The sequence below is a fragment of the Pelophylax lessonae genome (assembly GCF_965119305.1).
Source record: "Pelophylax lessonae genome assembly, chromosome: 4".
NCBI classification, from domain to species: domain Eukaryota; kingdom Metazoa; phylum Chordata; class Amphibia; order Anura; family Ranidae; genus Pelophylax; species Pelophylax lessonae.
This window is the reverse complement of record NC_138771.1, coordinates 15,653,717-15,673,301: the sequence shown is the minus strand read 5'-3', so window position 1 is coordinate 15,673,301 and position 19,585 is coordinate 15,653,717. Positions and strand designations below refer to the sequence as shown.

The window sequence follows — 19,585 nt, the reverse complement described above, 5'->3', positions numbered from 1 at the left end:
GTATGCAAAACAGGGGTTGTGCCTTTGCTCTGACTTTCTAATCTGCAGTGTTCTTCTGGGCCAGTGACTCACAAAATATTAAAGATGACGTCTCACGAGATATTTTTTAGATTTGGGGGCCAAGTAGCCTGTAGCACTGGGACTAATTGGAGTCTGTCCTGCTGTTTCCAAGCAGCATGGTTGGACAGTTTTCCCCTGCTGTCCGACAACGCTGCTAGCAAGGAGGCAGAATTATTAGATCATAGTTACAAAGTTAGTCTGCTTGAAAAAAGACACAAATCCACCTAGTTCAACCAATATTATCAATTTAGTGGCCCAATGGGGGATTAAAAGACCTTCTTTTGCAGGCTGTGGCTGCATCCCAATTTATAGGTGTTCCTGTAGAGGGGAGGAGGTGGGGGTTGTTATGGCCAGCTCTGAGCCCCCACCTTCTCTCTTAAAGAACACTCAATACATTTTTTTTACTTTTATTTAATCTCGAGAGGGACCAAGTGCATATACCGTGGCACTTGTTCCAGTTCGATTAAGGGGCCCAATTTAGGATTAAAAGTCTTTGCTGACTGTAGCTCCACCCCATACATAAACCCAAATTATGAGCATTCCTGTAGGGGGGAGGTACTGCCAGCACTCAGCCTCCACCTCTTCTTTTAAAGAACACTCTTATTAAATTTTGTGAATTTGTATTTATTCTCAAGATGGACCAAGTGCATATAGCACTTGGACCTGTTAGATTTAGTGGCCCCATTTAGGTCTTTTGCGGACTGTAGCTCCACCCCATACGTAAGCCCAAATTATGAGCATTCCTGTAGGGGGAGGTACTGCCAGCACTCAGCCCCCACTTTTTCTTTTAAAGAACACTCTCATTAAATATGTATTTAATCTCAAGAGGGACCAAGTGCATATAGCACTTGGACCTGTTAGATTTAGTGGCCCCATTTAGGTCTTTTGCGGACTGTAGCTCCACCCCATACGTAATCCCAAATTATGAGCATTCCTGTAGGGGGAGGTACAGCCAGCACTCAGCCTCCACCTCTTCTCTTAAAGAACACGCTCAATAAATTTTGTAAACTTTTATTTCATCTCAAGAGGGACCAAGTGCATATAGAACTTAGACCTGTTTGATTCAGTGGCCCCATTTAGGTCTTTTCTGACTGTAGCTCCACCCCATAAGTAAGCCCAAATTATGAGCATTCTTGAGGGGGGAGGTACTGCCAGCACTGAGCCCCCACCTCCTCTCTTAAAGAACACTCTCATTACATTTTGTAAACTTTTATTTAATCTCAAGAGGGATCAAGTGCATATAGCACTTGTTCCTGTTCAATTAAGTGCCCCGTTGAGAATTAAAAGTCTTTTTCTGACTGTAGCTCCACCCCATACATAAACCCAAATTATGAGCATTCCTGTAGGGGGAGGTACTGCCAGCACTCAGCCTCCACCTCTTCTTTTAAAGAACACTCTCATTAAATTTTGTGAATTTGTATTTATTCTCAAGAGGGACCAAGTGCATATAGCACTTGGACCTGTTAGATTTAGTGGCCCCATTTAGGTCTTTTGCGGACTGTAGCTCCACCCCATACGTAAGCCCAAATTATGAGCATTCCTGTAGGGGGAGGAACTGCCAGCACTCAGCCCCCACTTTTTCTTTTAAAGAACACTCTCATTAAATTTGTATTTAATCTCAAGAGGGACCAAGTGCATATATCAATAAATTAAGTGCCCCATTGAGGATTAAAAGTCTTTTGCTGACTGTAGCTCCACCCCATACTTAAACCCAAATTATGAGCATTCCTGTAGGAGGAGGTACTGCCAGCACTGAGCCCCCACCCACTCTCCTAAATTAAGCCCCAAAACAAAAATGTATTAAATTGAAATTTACTCATTCTTAGATGTGTTGCATTCATTTTCTTTTTTAGGCTTTTTTCCATTATTTTCACTTTGGTCTTTGGCCGCAGGGACCACACTAGAGACCAGTGCTGTCATTCACAATAGATCACTCAGCTCTGTGGGGTTGTGTGTCTATCTGCCGATGATTGTACACATATACAGCCACGACAGATGGATCACGCAGACCCACAACACTGGGTGATCTTTCACTTTCATGAATCAATGATCAGTGGTGCAGGACTGCATCATAAATGGCACTGGTCGCAACAGCACTGATCACTTTTTCACAAAAGTGAAAGATTGTGCAGTGCTGAGGGGCTTAATTAATTGGCTGGGGCTGCGTATGTGTACAAGCACCCGCAGATAGATCACACAGAGCCGCAGTGCTTACTTATCTTTTTATATTGATGGGGCAGCACTGATCATCCATTCATATTATTGAAAAAACAACCAGAATAGAGAGAGGTGATGGGGGCTCAGTGCTAGGCGTACCTCTCCCACAAAAGAACTCAATACCACTCCGTCCGGCACCCACTCCATCTCCCACCCCCCGATACCGCTCCGTCTCCCACCCACCCAATACCGCTCCATCTCTCACCCACTTGCCGTGACACCCGGGTGATACCGCTCCATCCGGCATACGATCTTGGAGGTCACGTGGTCACGCCATGACTACGTGACCTCCAAGATCGTATGCCGGATGGAGCGGTATCACCCAGGTGTCACGGCAAGTGAGTGAGAGATACCAATCTGCCAGCAGATCTGCTAATGTGGAATTGCTTATATCTTTTGTACATATGTGAGTGGCATATTCAATAACATTTGTAAACAGAATTATGCTACGTGATATAATTTTACCCTTACATGAGCAATATTTGGAATATTGGTAATATCGGCCAGTTCCGGGGCCGATACAGATATATCGGCAAAAGTGAATATCGGCCCTCTGATAATCAGCTTTGCCGATAATCAGTTGATCCCTACTTTTAATCTACAGATATGAACGGGACCAAGTACAATATGCACTCGGTCCCCTTCAAAATTGAATAAAAGTTTAAAAAATGTAAATGACAGTTCTTCTTTACGAGAAGGGGCGGTGGCTCAGCGCTAGCTGTACCTCCCCCGGCAGGAACGCCCATTATTTGGTTTTAAGAATGGGGAAGAGCTACAACCGGCAAAAGATGGGCTTTTAATCCACAGATCTGAACGGGACCAAGTACAATATACATTCTGTCCCCTTCAAGATTAAATAAACGTTTAAAAAATGGAATGAGAGTTCTTCTTTAAGAGAAGGGGCGGTGGCTCTGTGCTAGCTGTACCTCCCCCGACAGGAACGCCCATTATTTGGTTTTAAGAATAGGGAAGAGCTACAAAAGCGGCAAAAGATGGGCTTTTAATCCCCAATGGGGCCACAGATCCTGAAGGGGACCAAATATGTGTTTGGTCCCCTTCAGGAATAAATAAAAGTTTAAAAACCAGAGACAGCCAGGCAACTAGCATTTCAGGAATCAGTCTTTAATGGCTGACCCATATTTTTCTCAGTACAGGTTTCCTTTAATGACATTTGTGATTGAGCTACGAAAGTTGTGTGCCTGGAAACGATCTTTGCAAGCTCTATATTCACCACTAGCTTTCTATTCCAAAGTCACTTGTTTATTCGTGTAAAAAAATGAAATTTCTACTTCCGCACAGTACATTCGTTCAGTAGGATAATGGTTCCTTACAATTATCACAGAAAACATACAGACAGATAATAGAACAGCTGGAAGGGAATCTTGTCAGCATTTACTGGGAGTTGTTTCATTTTTACAACACGTATTATCACTTTGTAATTTTTTATATTCAGCGCCATTCATTAGGATATCTGCACAGTAGAGAGAATTTTTGTTTTTTTGTCTCCTGGAATAACACATTGAACTACAAACTGTATCAGTCATTAGCACTCCTATGATCATCAACTCCATCTAGTGGCGATAATGCAATATTTTCCTGATTAGGGTATTTTTAGGAAAAAACCTTATTATAGCCACTAGATGGCGCTGATGATCATAGTAAGTGAACACATTACACAAATTACAGCAATTATTTGTGAAAGCTGTGCAAATGCCTTAAGAATTTGTTCAAATAGATCCCATGGTATGATCTTTATTGCTTACCCGATCTGTGCTTTGGACTGCAGGGAAGGCTTTGTAGTACTTTGAGCAGTGCTTCAAGTTCTGTTATTTGGGTCATTATGTATATCTCATACCTGAGGGCCCACTAGTGAAGCTGACAATCATTGTAGTAGTTGGTGTTACACTGATAGCCATGACCACAGGGGGGCGCTCACTTGGCACAGTAATCGTTCAAAGAAAGCCTTTTACTTTTTTCAGTTACAAGGCATTCTCTAATTGGATGAGGTGGAAAAAAGGGGCGGTGTTGTCACGATCTTAACCTCGTCCAGAGAACTTTTATATATTGAATAAAGTGTTATATGAATATGGCAGTGAGGAGTGAGCGCCACTGTGATTCGTGTGCTGTAGGACACCCGTTTTGGAGGTTTACAGTATAACTGTAGTAGCGCCAAATACTACAGTGATTGTCAGCTGTCCCCAGAGGCCCCTCAGGAATGAGATATATATACTTACATTGTGCCAAGCTAAACCAATATAACAATATAATACACATCATACCTGGAGGTCAGATGTAGGTCCAGGCTGTAGCAGCTGTTAGTAACCTCATCCGCCTTCTTACATGGTCATAATACAACTAGACTACCCACCCTCCCCTGTGTGACTAGGGAGGGTCTGGAAGGTCAGATTTACAGATAATTTAGATGTGGTCATAAGCATTTTGGACTCAAAAGACTTTTTGGTCGCTCTTTTTCTCAGTTTTCATGTGAATTCCTTGTTTCTGGCAGTCCCCTCTACCCAGGGGGGCCTTGCCTTGTAGAGCTGCCTTGGTCACTTCTAGTGGACTCCAGTTTCTCATAACTTTCTTTCTTTTACCTGACAAATGGCCAAGTCCATCCATCTGCCAGCCCTCTGCCCAATAGTTATGCCTTCATAGCCAAAAAGGGCCCTCTTTTTGGACCGGGAGGGCAGTCTGTGGGGCTCGGGCCCGAGGTCAAGCCCTTAGTAACTGTTTTTGGATAAGTATTGGTTTTGAAATGGCACTGCTTTTGGGAGGCTTTAATTATGGAGAGGCACTGGTTTTGGATAGGCGTTGGTTTCGGAGTTGAACTGGTTTTGAGAGGCTCTAGTTGTAAAGAGGTACTAGCTTTAGATAGGCATTGGTTTTGTTTTTGGGAGGCTCTAGTTTTGGAGTTGGCACTGGTTTTTGCAAGGCTCTAGCTTTGGAGTTGGCACTGGTTTTTAATGGGCTCTAGTTTTGGAGTGGCACTGGTTTTTGAGAGGCTCTAGTTTTGAATCGCACTGGTTTTTGAGAGGCTCTAGTTTTGGAGTTGGTACTGGTTTTTGAGAGGCTCTAGTTGTAAATAGGCACTAGATTTGGATAGGCATTTGTTTTGGAGTGGCATTGTTTTTGGGAGGCTCTAGTTTTGGAGTTGGCACTGGTTTTTGAGAGGCTCTAGCTTTGGAGTTTGCACTGGTTTTTAGGGGGCTCTAGTTTTGGAGTGACACTGTTTTTTGAGAGGCTCAAGTTTAGAAGTTGGCACTGTTTTTTGAGAGGTTCTAGTTTTGGAGTGGCACTAGTTTTTGAGAGGGTCTAGTTTTGGTGTGGCACTAGTGTTTGCAAGTCTCTAGTTGTGGAGTTGGCTCTTGTTTTTGAGAGGCTCTAGTTTTGGAGAGGCACTGGATTTTGAGAGGCTTTAATTTAGAAGTGACACTGTTTCTTGCTAAGCTCTAGTTTTGGAGTGGCACTGGTTTTTGAAAGGCTCAAATTTTGGAGTGGCACTGGTTTTTGAGAGGCTCTACTTTTGAAGTGGCACTTGTTTTTGATAGGCTCTAGTTTTGGAGTGGCACTGGTTTTTTGAGAGGGTCTAGTTTTGGAGTTGGCACTGGTTTTGAAGAGGCTCTAGTTTTGGAGTTGGCACTGTTTTTTGAGAGGCTCTGGTTTTGAAGTTGGCACTGTTTTTTGAGAGGCTCTAGTTTTGGAGTTGGCACTGGTTTTCGAGAGGCTCTGGTTTTGGAGTTGGCACTGGTTTTTGGGAGGCTCTAATTTAGAAGTGGTACTGGTTTTTGAAAGGCTCTAGTTTTTGAGTGGCACTGTTTTTTGAGATGCTCTAATTTAGAAGTGGTGCTGGTTTTTGAAAGGCTCTAGTTTTGGAGTTGGCACTGGTTTTTGAGAGGCTCTAGTTTTGAAGTGGCACTGGTTTTCAAGAGGTTCTAGTTTTGGAGTGGCACTGGTGTTTGAATGTCTCTAGTTTTGGAGTGGCACTGTTTTTTTTTTGAAGTTCTAATTTTGGAGTGGCACTGGTTTTTGAAAGGCTCTAGTTTTGGAGTGGCACTGGTTTTTGAAAGGCTCTAGTTTTGGAGTGGCACTGGTTTTTGAGAGGCTGTAGTTTTGGAGTGGCACTGGTTTTTGAGAGGCTCTGGTTCTGGAATGGCGCTGGTTTTGAGAGACACACAGAGGAGGCTCACACTGGTAACAGCAAGCATCCTACACTGTGCTCCTACACTATATTCAGTGACTTGCACTGTTCTGCACAACACAAATATCTAATAGGGCACATAAAAAAACAATTGTATTCTATTTGCCATGTTCACACCACAATGTAGCGGCTATGTTCTGCAGACATGCAGAATTTTTCCACAGCTCACAGCACCTCCTGTCAATGTACCGCAGCTCGTCAGCGGGAAGGTATGCCTGGTCATGTGACCACTGTTATTTGCTGTCACAGTAGTCACACGATCGGGAGCCAGAACTGTCTCTAAAAGCGGGCTCTCAGCACAGAAATCTCAGCGATCCATTGGCGGACATGCGTGGTGTGTGGGTGTTTAGGCCCAGGATGTTACATGGGCGGCAAGAGGTGAAATTGTAATTTTGTGGCACTTCAATAAAGTAAAAAAATAAATAAACTGCGCTAAAATGTTAAAAATGGCTCCAATGTTTGCTTTAAGACCTCATACACACTGGACGTTTTTAAACATGGCTGTTAGGGGAATCTTAATTTTTTTTTGCCTCTAAATGCCTCTGCATGTTAGCCTATGTGTCCATGCACACATAAACATTCCGAGGAGTTTAGAGGCAGAATAGAACCCCACTAGCAGTGGGTCCAAGAGCAGCAGCGTTTTGGCTGGAAAAACACTTGACGCATGTAAACGCATCTAAATGTGCGCTAACCCTAGTGGCGTTTATCACTAGAGTGTTAATTCACTTAAATGGCCAGAATTAATGTGGTTGTAAGCAATGTTCCCTCTAAGTTTTTACTGTGCTGAGCAAATAAAAAAATTTCTGAGCGCAAACCTTTAGACTGAGCAATTTCATCAAAAATGCAGAGTGCCCACAGCATTGCCCCCAATCAATGCAGAGTGCCCACAGCATTGCCCCCAATCAATGCAGAATGCCCACAGCATTGCCCCCAATCAATGCAGAGTGCCCACAGCATTGCCCCCAATTAATGCAGAGTGCCCACAGCATTGCCCCCAATCAATGCAGAGTGCACTGTCCACAGCATTGCCCCCAATCAATGCAGAGTGCCCACAGCATTGTCCCCAATCAATGCAGAGTGCCCACAGCATTGCCCCCAATCAATTCAGAGTGCCCACAGCATTGTCCCCAATCAATGCAGAGTGCCCACAGCATTGCCCCCAATCAGCGTTCCCCCCCCCCCGCGAGACCCATGCACTTACCTCACAGCAGCTTCTCTTCAGTCCCCGCGTCTCCTCAGTCCTCCTGCCGCCTCCTCGGCCAATGGCATGGGGTTTGCCTTTCGGCCAATCAGGAAGCGGGAGGACCCGCTCCCTGATTGGCCAGGAGGAGGATCCGTGTGACAATAGCGAATTTTGATTCGCTATTGTCACACAATGGGCAGGCTCGGGGCGCACTGCTCTGCTCCCCGGCCGCCACAGTAAAACCGCGACCCGGTTACCTTCACGTCGTCTGCGGCTGCGCGGTCTGAATTTGTGCTGCGCGGGACCTTAAATTAGACTGCGTGTCCGCGCATGCGCGCAGCTTAAAGGGAACATTGGTTGTAAGGGCAGAAGGTGCATTCTCTGCTTTAAGATTAAAAGCCTTCTGTGTGTAGCAGCCCACCCTAATACTTACCTGAACCCATCTCGATCCAGCGATGTCCACGGGTGCCTCAGCACTCCTTCCTGAATGGCTGAGACACAGCAGCTGTGCCATTGGCTCCCGCTGCTGTCAATCAAACTGAGTTAGACAATGAGAAGACAGAGGGGCGGGGCCGAACTGCAGCTCCATGTCTGAATGGATACACGGAGCTGCGGCTCGGTTCGGGTCCCCCCATAGCAAGCTGCTTGCTGTGGGGGCACTCAGCAGGAGGGAGGGGCCAGGACCACCAAAGAGGGACCCAAAAACAAGAGGATCGGGGCTGCCCTGTGCAAAACCAACTGCACAGAGGAGGTAAGTATAACATTGTTTGTTATAGTATAGAAAAAAAAACAAGACTTTACAATCACTTTAAATTATTATTTTTTTGTCAATTAAATTAATTAATGACAGGGTTGATAGAAATTGATGATTTTTTGTGAAAAAAAATCTGGTTATTTAACTGCTTCCGGACCGCCTGCCGCAGTTTTACTGCGGCAGGCAGTCCCTCCTGCACAAACCAACGTAGGTCTACGTCGGCCGCGCGCCTGCAGCTAGGGGGCGAGCGCGCGCTGCCGCGCTTCGGCCCCCTTTTTGTCAGCGGGGACTCCCCGCTGAGAGAGAAGGACGGTCAGCTATTGTAAACACAGCTGACCGTAATGTCACTGGTCCCCCCAAAAGTGTCAAAAATGTCAGTTAGCGGTCCAAACTGTCCACCGCCATGTTGCAGTCCCGCAAAAAATCGACACCATTACTAGTAAAAAAAAAAAAAAACAATAACAATGACATAAATCTTTCCCCTAGTTTGTAGACGCGATAACTTTTGCACAAACCAATCAAAATATGCTTATTGCGATTTTTTTTTTTTACCAAAAAATACAGTATGTAGCAGAAAACAAATTGGTCTAAAATGTTAAAAAATTTTGATTTTTTAATTTTTTTGGGGGAATGTCAAATTATTGTTTTTTTTTTTTTTTCAGAATTGTCTCTTTTTTTTGTTTATAGCGCAAAAAAAAAAAAAAAATTGCACAGGTGATCAAATACCACCAAAAGAAAGCCCCATTTGTGGGGAAAAAAAAAGGACATCAATTTCATTTGAGTACAGCGTTGCATGACCGCGCAATTGTCTGTTAAAATAACGCATTACCGAATCGCAAAATAGGGCCTGGTCATTAAGGGGGCAAATCCTTCCGGTCCAGAAGTGGTTAAATTGAAATCAGATTTTTTTTTTTTTTTATCAAATTTATTTTAATACAAAGCTTTTGGAGTAAAAATCTAAAGATAGTTTTCTATTTAAGATACATTAATAATTTTGTTTATTCAGCATGAAATGGAGCTTAGTTATGTAGCATGAGGCTGTATATTCTGCAATATTTACATTTTTGGTAAACTCATTCAATGAATCCAAGCTCTGCAAGCTGAGATAACATGCACTGCATTGATGCATTCACACAATGTCACAGTAACTACCAGCAAGAATAAGTCCTTATATTTAAAGAGCACCTGTCATTTCAGATCCATGATGGCAGCGCCTGTTAGCGGGGATCCACTCACCCGCTCCCACCACGTCCCTCACCTTGTTGTGTCACTGCCGCATCACCAGCTGTCCCATTAAGTGAATGGGACTGTTGGTGAGTTGACAGCGGGTCAGAGGAGGAGCCACTGCGGGACAGAGATGACAGTTACTCTTTGAAAATTATGATTTAAATCGAATTGATTTAAATCAAGCCTTTTTACCAATGATTTAAATTGACTTGATCTAAATCAAATCTACCCTGATTAACGCCCAAACGCTCGACACATTCAAGCACGCCTAAACGCGTTTACAAGTGTTTACAAGCATTTTTTGCGGCCAAAACGCTGCTGCCCAGAGGAAAGGTGTCCAGGACAGATGGCCAAACGTCCAATAAGCATGAGGCCTGAAATTTTACCAAGAAATCCAATAAAGTATTTAAATAGCAATTCTCATGATCCAGGGAAGTGGCATAACTTACACCAACCAATCAGATTTCATCTGTCATTATGAAGGATATTTTTTGGTGGTTGTTGAGAGTTATGACCCTTCAGCATTGTAAATTGCCATACAAAGCAGGCCCACCTTGCCTGTACCACAGAGCTGACACTTCAGGCTGATGATTTCAGGGAGTGCATGTGTTATATGGAAAAAAAACTTCCTCACTGACGGATTCTTTTCCACAGATGAGCTGCAGAAGCTTTTAATGGAGCAGATGGATTTAAGGAAAAAGCTAGAACGGGAATTTCAAAGCCTAAAAGGTATTTAGCTCACTGCAAAACCATTGCTGGATCTTAAAGTGAATCTCTAGCCAATTTTTTTTTTTAACAAGAATTTTGGAAAGAGCGGGGGAGGGGTTATAACCTCTGTTTCGTTGTCTGTGCTCCCACTGCAATGTCGCAGAAGCAGGAGGTGAGGGTAAATTTCTCACTGGGGACTTACTTCCTGTTGTGCCATTGGTACAGGAAGTGACGAGGAATTCCCCCCTAACAGGGACACAGGAAACAGTAAAAACCCCACTCTATCCAAAACTAAAAAAAAGTACAGCTGGGGCTCCACTTTAATACCCGCATTCATCACACCTGTGCAAACTCATGCCTTTGCATTTCTTTGTTTTTTTTTTTTTTTCTTGCTTTCCTATTCTACACTGTCACGTGCATCTATCATTCATCGAATGTGTGTGTGCGTGTTTGTATGTGTGTGTGTTTGTGAGTCTCTAGATAGCGATCCGCCAGGGAGCATTTCCTGATAACTGTTATTATAAACTGATTACAGAGTAACCGTGCTCGTCTGCACCATCTAGTGGCCATAGTGCAGTATTTTCCTGAATGGAGTGTTTCAGCAAAAATTCCGTATTATGGCCACTAGATGGAGCTGACGATCACAAATGACAGTAAATATTTGTGACAGCTGTGCGAACGCTCGAGATATTCACACAGCAGATTTCTTTTTTTTTTTTTAACAGACCCCCAGGAAAAATCTTTATTGTGTGGTTATATTGGTCCAGTTTGGCACAGTGTGAATAAGCCTATCCCATACCTGAGGGGCTGCTGGGGAAGTTGATAATCACTGCAGTAGTCGAAGATACTAGAGCAGTGATGGCGAACCTTGGCAACCCAGATGCTTTGAAACTACATTTCCCATGATGCTCATGCACTCTGCAGTGTAGTTGAGCATCATAGGAAATGTAGTTCCAAAACATCTGGGATGCCAAGGTTCTCCATCACTATACTAAAGTAATAACTAGGTCCCGTGCCAAGTAGCTGCCCCTCTGCCCATTGACCACAGGAGGGCGCTTGCTTGACACTGCCACCATTCACAGAACGCTTTATATATTTTTTTTAATACGTACAAGGTGTTCTCTGATTGGACAGAATGGAGAGGAGGGGTGGTGATGTCACAATCAACAGTAAGAGAGTGACCCCTTGTGGTCAGAGTGGAGAAGGGAAACTGTTTAGCAGAGGATCTGGAAGATTGCGGTTATCATTGTAGCAGCGCCGACTACTACAGTGATTGTCGGCTGTCCCAGCGGCACATAAGGTATGAGATATACAGACTTACATTGTGCCAAGCTGAACCAATAGAACTATACAAATACACATCATAGTTAAAAATAGTATGAGTAGCGTGGGTCCACACACCAACCTAATAAAAACCTCTGTGCAAATATACTAGTACATCTAAATTAAAATTGATAGTGTAATCGTAAATCATAAAATAATAAAACTTCACTTATACCTTTTCTAGATCAGGCAAAAAATTTGGGGGAGCATACCCATGTATTTCCAAAGCTGCTGCAGCTATGAACCAAAAGACATGTATATTAAAAAAGAATAGCGCGCAAATGCAAAAGAAATTACTACCAAATCTGAAGAGAGTCCATAAATAAAAATGGGGGTTTGGTCCCACCATATGGCCATATCGTGCTCAAGCCCACTACTGCGTCAAAGTACCCCATTATCAGTGGGTCCTACACTATCCATGAAAAAGAGATGAATCCAACCTTTCTAACCCTTGGAGATAAAACTCCTTGCTGGGAAAAATGTGCAAATGCACTACAGGGGACTCCTCCTATATCCAATTGAATGCTCCCCCAAATTTTTTGCCTGTTTATTATGTATTCGGTCTGACCAGACTATCGAGGTTGAGCAGCCCTCCCCACCCCCCACATACACCTGTACTCAATCAGTGTCCACCATCAATTGGATATAGGAGGAGTCCCCTGTAGTGCATTTGCACATTTTTCCCAGCAAGGAGTTTTATCTCCAAGGGTTAGAAAGGTTGGATTCATCTCTTTTTCATGGATAGTGCTTCAGTGACAGTCCATGAACTCTGAAAAATATTGTGAAAAACGGCATCAATAAAATTGCAATATAAAATCCCAACGCCTCTTCACAGTGACGTCAGTGTCCCTGCCCCACCCTATGCGTTTCGTCATGCACATTTGTATGTATCCTTCTAATTAGGTATTACCTAGAGAAGATATAAGTGAAGTATTAATATTTTTTGATTTACGATTACACTCTTTGAATTTTTATTTATATGTACGCACAGAGGAGATTTTAGGTTGGTGTGTGGACCCATGCTGCTCATACTATATTTAACTCTGTTTTTATTGATAATATCAATAATTGGAGCAGCAGCTGTCCATCATGCCATTTATAGCTAGCACGCATATCTGTGGTGCTGTTACTTTGATACACTGTTTCACAATATACATTATACCAGGGGTTCAGATTTAAATTCGGCACCCCTTCTCCAAGAGCTTGAATTAGGTGAATAGGCTTTACATACAATATCTATTACATGTCATACACTAAATACCTTTTGTGTAGAAGAGCAACTATTACCATAGTCAAATATATATATATATTTGCCCCTTCATGTTTCTATGCTGCTTACCCACGCCCTTGCTTCAAAGGAGCGGGGTTTCTAGGTTTGGGGTAGCATGTAACCTCCTCCATCAGACCATGCTCTGACTTGAACAGCCAATCATCAGGCCTGAACACTGTCACATGGGTGGGACAATGATATTATCCAATTAAGTAAGCTCTGACACCAGAGCTTCCCCAGGGGTGGGCTCCTGCAGCAGGGAGGCAGTGAGTGGATTGGTGGGCATACATTGCTGGGGGGGGGGGGTTAACAGGAGTCACTGTAACATTGCCCTCAGTGGTCAGATGACTTTAAAGTCCCTTTAAAGTGGTTGTAACCCCTTCCATATACCCAGTGATCCCCTACATAGGTTGTACCTGTTTATCTGCAGCTCTCTCTCCTCTCTACAGCTATTCAAAGTCCAGAACTTACACAGCATTTCTGAGCTTCAGAAGGCAGGGGGCAGGGACCGATGTCACTGAGCTGAGTGTAATCTGAGACCTGAGTGTAGTGAATGGACACACTCCCACCTCTACACAGTCTCATAGGGAAACATGCTCTGCGTTTTCCTAGATTGTCTGGTGTCAGCATAGACTATAAGGCAAGCCATAGATTATGGAATTTTGCTTGATTCCCCCATCAACACAGTCAGTAAATTGACAGACTTGTGTACAACCAGGGTGCCCATACATTGATCAGAATTTGGCCAGTTCCTACTGAAATTGCACTAGGTGCTTTGGACTGAGGAAATTACCTAATAGGTCACCTTACCCATAGGCGTAACTAGAACCTTCAGGGCCCCGGTGCAAGAAACCATGAAAGGCTCCCTGGACCCCTGGCCAGGGCCCTTCCCTTCAAGCCTGGGGCTCTTCCCACTGATCCTGGGGCCCTTTATTACGGTCCCACAGAGGGACCCTTTCACAAGTTCTGCAGAGGGCCCCCTTCCTGCCATCTTGGGGCGTCCCCACGGTGGTGGAATGCCAGGGCCCAGTCACAAGTGTGACCTTTGAGATCCTGGAATTTCACCCACTGGTGTCAGTAGTTTTTATTTTTTTGGTATTTTAATTGTATTATTTTTTATCATTTTATTTTTTTACAATGTCACTGACTATAACTCTGTCCATTCAGAAAAGGAAGGAGCTGGTAAATTACATATTTACTGATCCCTTCCTGGTTCTCTATTGTGACACATCCTCTGCAGCAGCCGGCAGGAGAGGGGAGGAAGGAAGCCGGGGGGGGGGGGGGGATCAGCAGAGCACACAGGGGCCCAGGGACAGCAGAACACAAGTGAACTGGATAGGAGGAGTGGCGGGGGGCAGCATACAGAGGAACCAATCTCCTCCATTTTCCTCCTGCAGCTGTAGGAGTAAAAGGAGGACAGTGATTTCTCTACATGCCGCCCCCGCCGCCCCTCCTATCCAGGTGTACAGGGGAGCCGCACAGGCCCCCCTGGAGCATGGGGCCCGGTTGCAATTGCAACCCCTGCAGCCCCTGTAGTTACGCCCCTGACCTTACCTATTAGTACCCGTAAAACACTCTAACCTTATACTTTACCTATATTCTCTGGTTAACCTCTTTTTTTTTTTTTTTTTGTAAACAGTTTATTGAAAATTCTTTCAAGCATACAGAGTAAAGCAAAACATATACATGAAAGGTTATATAACAGAGATGGGCAACATTAACAGTAACAGTAACAAACTCATCCGTAAGGTATAAAGAATATAAAGCGAGGTGTGTGAGTCGGTTACAACATGAGCTACTTTAGAGAACAATTTCCATGTATGAGCGTTAAAATAAGTGCGCCCAAGAGGTCTTCAGAGTGGGCCCACCCTACCCACAGTGAGTAGATAGATGGTCTAGGGAGGTACAGTCCCCAGGAATCGGACACCCCCAAGGGGGATCACACTGTGCCCGAAGCCCCGGAGCGCCCACCAGAGGGAGTCAGTGAGCGACCATGGTGGAAGTGAAGGAGCCTGGGGGAGCATGTAGGATCGTGAGAGAGTATGGGCAGTAAAGTGGGACATACATGGTCTATGTGAAAGATGAGCTGCAAAAGATCTATGGGGGAAGAGCGTAAGGAAGAGAGGGGAGGTAAAAGGGGGGAGAAAAGTGGAGAAAAAGGGGTATATAGGAATGGGAGGGGGGTAGAGAGTGGAGGAGGGGAGAACGCAAGAGTGAAAAAAAAAAAAAGGGGGGGGGGGGGAGAGGGGTGGTGTAGGAGGGGATGGGGGGGGGGGGGGTCCCGCAGAACCAGGCAATTCCATGTGCCTCTGGTTAACCTCTTACCTCTGTTCAATCTGCCCAGCACCAACACACTGCAGTGGAAGTCGGTAGGATGCTCAAAGTTTATTTCTGCATACAATCATTTTATATAAACCCAGATTACAGGATACAATGGTGCACAGTACAGGATATCACATGATTCTTGATAGAATATAATTTCCCTCCCATAGGTGGGTGCATTTAACCCTTCCAATTACCTCCCCCTCTGTGCTCATCTTACCAGAATCGAATTAGAACCTATTGCTTATTTGCAGACATTGTATCAGTCTGCACATTTGCAGTAAACTAGGACATGAAAACACTTCCTCATTCCTAGGCAAGTCATTTCCTCTACACTGTTACATAATCTCATAATCCTAACCACTTCCCGACCGCCTGCCGCAGTTACACTGCAGTTACGCAGCTAGGGGGCGAGCGCGCGCCGGCGTGCTCCCTCTCCCCCCCCGCTCGGCAGCGGGGATGCAGATGCACGGGGGCAGGCGGCTCCGATTGCCACCGGATACCCGCGATCGTTCCCCGCTGAGAGAGAAGAACGGTCAGCTTTTGTAAATACACCACTGTCGCTGCCACCGGCTCACTCCCCCTGTGATTATACACAGCAGGGTACCGCGGACTCAAGGTCTGCCGGCACCCGCTGATCATCCTGCAGAGACCCAGAACTGCAGTCTACCTATGTAAACAAGGCATATCGCCGCTTTGACAGGAGGGAAGGCATGGATCCTGTGTCTTTTCAAAGCAGGAACACTGATCCGTGCCTTCCCCTAGTAAATCACCTACAACACTGGCTAGGCACACAGTAAACCCTTTGATCATCCCTGATGTTAACCACTTCCCAGCCAGTGTCATTAGTACAGTGACAGTGTATATTTTTTTTTAGCACTGATCACTGTATTAGTGTCACTGGTTCTCAAAAAGTGTCAATAATGTCAGTTAGTGTCAGAATGTCCGCCGCAATATCGTAGTCCCGCTATAAGTCGCTAACCACCACCGTTAGTAGTTAAATAAATAAAACTAATTAAAGTATATCCCATAGTTTGTAGATGCTATAATATTTTCGCACACCAATCAATATACACTTATTGGGATTTTTATTTTTAACCAAATTATGTAGCAGAATACATATTGGCCTAAATTGATAAAGAAATTTGATTTTTTCAATTATTCTTTTTTTTTTTCAGAATTGTCTGCCTTTTTTTTTTTTGTTTAAAACGCATAAAATAAAAACACAGAGGTGATCAAATACCACCAAAAGAAAGCTCTATTCGTGGGAAAAAAAGGACATAAACTTTTTTTGGGTACAGAGTTGCACGGGCGAGCAATTGTCAGTTAAAATAATGCAGTGCCGTATGGCAAAAAATGGCCTGGTCATTAGGGGGGGGGGGTAGATTTTTCAGAGCTGAAGTGGTTAATAAGTATACACATCCAATAAGTATACTGTATTGAGCCCTGCTGGTGACACGGGTGGCCTTGTTCCTGTTTCCAGCATTCCTGGACCTCCTGGTAGACCGCTTTGGCTACATAATGATCAGATCAAGACAGTCTGCCATTGGCTGAGTATTTGTATGCAGACATGACTGATCCTAGAGGGGGGCTATTTATTCATGGAATGCAGGAACTCATGCTGAATGAATTGTATGAACCTCTGCAAAAGAGAAATCTGCATGCACATATTATAGTGATTAAAGAGTTTCAAATTATTATTTTTTTATTGCTATATGTTATACTCACCTGCTCTGTGTAATGGTTTTGCACAGAGCAGCCCAGATCCTCCTCTTCTTTGGTCTCTCGCCGTCACCCATGGCTCCTCCCCCTCCACCGATTGTCCACCATAGCAAGCCACCTGATATGGGGGCACTCATATAGGCTTGCCCCCAAGCCGTCTCTGTGTGTCCATAGATGCATAGAGCGCAGCTCAGCCCCGCCTCCCGCTGCTGTCTCTGAGCCAATTAGGAGGGAAAGGGCGGAGAGAGACTCTACTCATAGAATGCATTAAGGTAAAAAAATAACCTTTAGCCTTTAGAAGTACTTTTAAGCAAATGAAAAGTTTTTTTTTGGTTTGCAACTCCTTTAGCTTGTCATTATTTATGAAGTGGTCTAATAATAAGGGTGAGCACAAATTTAGTCCGAACTTGGACCCCATTCACTTGAAGGCATTGCGATTGGCAGCAGTACTGCCTGACAAATGCAACCTGTGACTGCGGCAGTGTGTACCAACATAGGTGATGGCCATGTTAACTTGTGGCTGGGCAGTTGGGGGCATTAAAACCGTGGCTTTCCTGCCTATTTTACCTGGGCATCCGTGCAAGCCTTAGATAAGGTCATGGGAACAAGTGTCCACATTGGAAGATATTCCATTCCTGCTCAAAATTTTGGATTTATCCCCATTTTCATTGCCTATGACATTGGTGATCAGTACACCCAGAGAGAAGGAAATTTCCTTAATGGGGACACCAACGGCAATTAAAATCTGACAGGGGTTCTAATCCTTTTTCCCTCTATCTAAAAAAAAAATAAGAAAAAATTTAAAGGAATTGTCAATTTTTTTTGTTCAACTGTCGTTTTTGAAAGTTTAACGATAGTAGACATTTGGAGTTACAAGGCATTATGCCCCATCGCAGTGGGGTAATATGGTACAGGACAATATTCAGCTAGGAAACAAACAGCATACCAAGATAGTGCTTAATACCATTCATTCACTCACTGGTAAGACCTAAGGTATGGAGCAAGGCATTGCAACATACATGTTTACTGTAATCTTTTCACTTGTTGGCCATTTTAGAATGGCCGTTTGTTCCCCTAGCTCCTTGGGTCTTTTAAGGTACTCAGTGTGGGACAGAGCTCCAGCCATGGAATTCCATTGTGTTCAGTAGAGTTGTCAGACAAAGTAGACAACTCCTTTAAGTTGGGTTGCACAATTCAATTCAGGTTTAATATAATACACAGTATCCATATGCAGTATACCCATATAACTACTGTTAGGACAAGGACTATGGGAGAGGGGACAGGAGGGGCAGCTGTCCTGGTCACAGAGTCTATGTGTTGGATGTTTTGGGGGGGGGGGGGCAGTAGGAGTAGCTGTCCTGGGTGCAGAGTCTTTGTTTGGTGGGGGGGGGGGTTCAGTAGGGGCAGCTGTCCTGGATACAGTGTCTTGGTGTTGGGGAGGGGGCAGGGGCAGCTATCCTTGGCACTTGGGGGAGCTGTCCTAGGTACTGAGTTTTTGTGTTGGGGGAAGGGGATAGTAGGTGCAGCTGTCTTGGCCACATAGTCTTTGTGTTGGGGAGAAGAGGGCAGGAAAGGCAGCTGTCATAGATGCAGTGTCTTTGTGTTGAGGGAGGGGGGGGAGGTAGGGGCAGCTATCCTTGGCACAGAGTCTTTGTCTTAGGGGAACACTTGGGGCAGCTGTCCTAGGCACACAGTTTTTGCATTGGGAGGAAGGGAATAGTAGGGACACCTGTCTTGGCCGCAGAGACTTTGTGTTGAGGAGAGGAGGGCAGGAGGGCAGCTGTCCTGGGTGCAGAGTCTTTGCGTTGGGGGAATTACAGCAAAACAGCAGCTTAAAGTACATTTAACAGAACTGGGAGCCTGCTCTCACCCCTTTCATCCTTTATTGACCTGCCCTGTTGCCTGTGGGCTTCTTTACATGAGAAAAGGAGCCCGATCAGAGAAGCAGTGATGTCTCCAGAGGTGGGGTCCATTCTCTGCACCAGTGGCATACTTGGTGGGGAGGTTCATGGGTGCAGTTTGCACCAGGCACCAGTCTTCTGGGGGTGCCAGCTGGCCACCCAACAGTTTTTTTTGGTTGCACCTTGCAACAGTCAGACAGGCAGAAGCTGGGCTGTAGTGCCAGTATCAGGGATCTTAACTGCAGAAGACAATCGAGGGGGGCACAGTTTGGCATCTTTGCTGTGGGCACTGGTTGACTTTATCCTGCTGCAGTACCTTTAGAACACACTTGAGTTTTGCAACATAAAGAGGTCATCCGCCAAGAACAGATTAGAAATACAAGGGAATACATGATCAGACATTCATTGTACATTCATCCCCCTGGCTCCCACAGGCAACACAGCCAGTACCATGTTGCTCTTGTTACTGCAACAATTCTTTAGGCGAAGGAAAGTAATTAATTTGGAGTTAAAATGCAGAAACTGTGAAGTCAAAGCCTTGCATTAGGTCTCAAGTGGCCTGTTCCCAATCACACATTGATGTCCCATGCTAATACCATAGGCGAGATTAACACAAGAGCCATGATTATTGTCTTCACAATGTCACTGTATGAGGCTTGGCCCCGTAGGAGCTTCTGTTGGCTGCTTGGGGGGGGGGGGG

General features: G+C 44.6%; 1 protein-coding gene across 2 annotated transcripts in view; it reads left to right on the top strand.

Annotated features, from left to right (window-relative positions):
• The window catches only part of SKOR1 (SKI family transcriptional corepressor 1), an 83,906-nt gene that overhangs the window by 46,197 nt on the left and 18,124 nt on the right, over window positions 1-19,585 (top strand). Inside the window, exon 6 of one of the 2 annotated variants that reach the window (XM_082253006.1) lies at window positions 10,294-10,368. The exons of the other annotated variant lie outside the window; for it this stretch is intronic. Within the exon in view, the coding sequence (XP_082109132.1) occupies window positions 10,294-10,368 (75 nt within the window). The remainder of the gene's footprint in view (window positions 1-10,293; window positions 10,369-19,585) is intronic. 2 annotated transcript variants of the gene reach the window in all.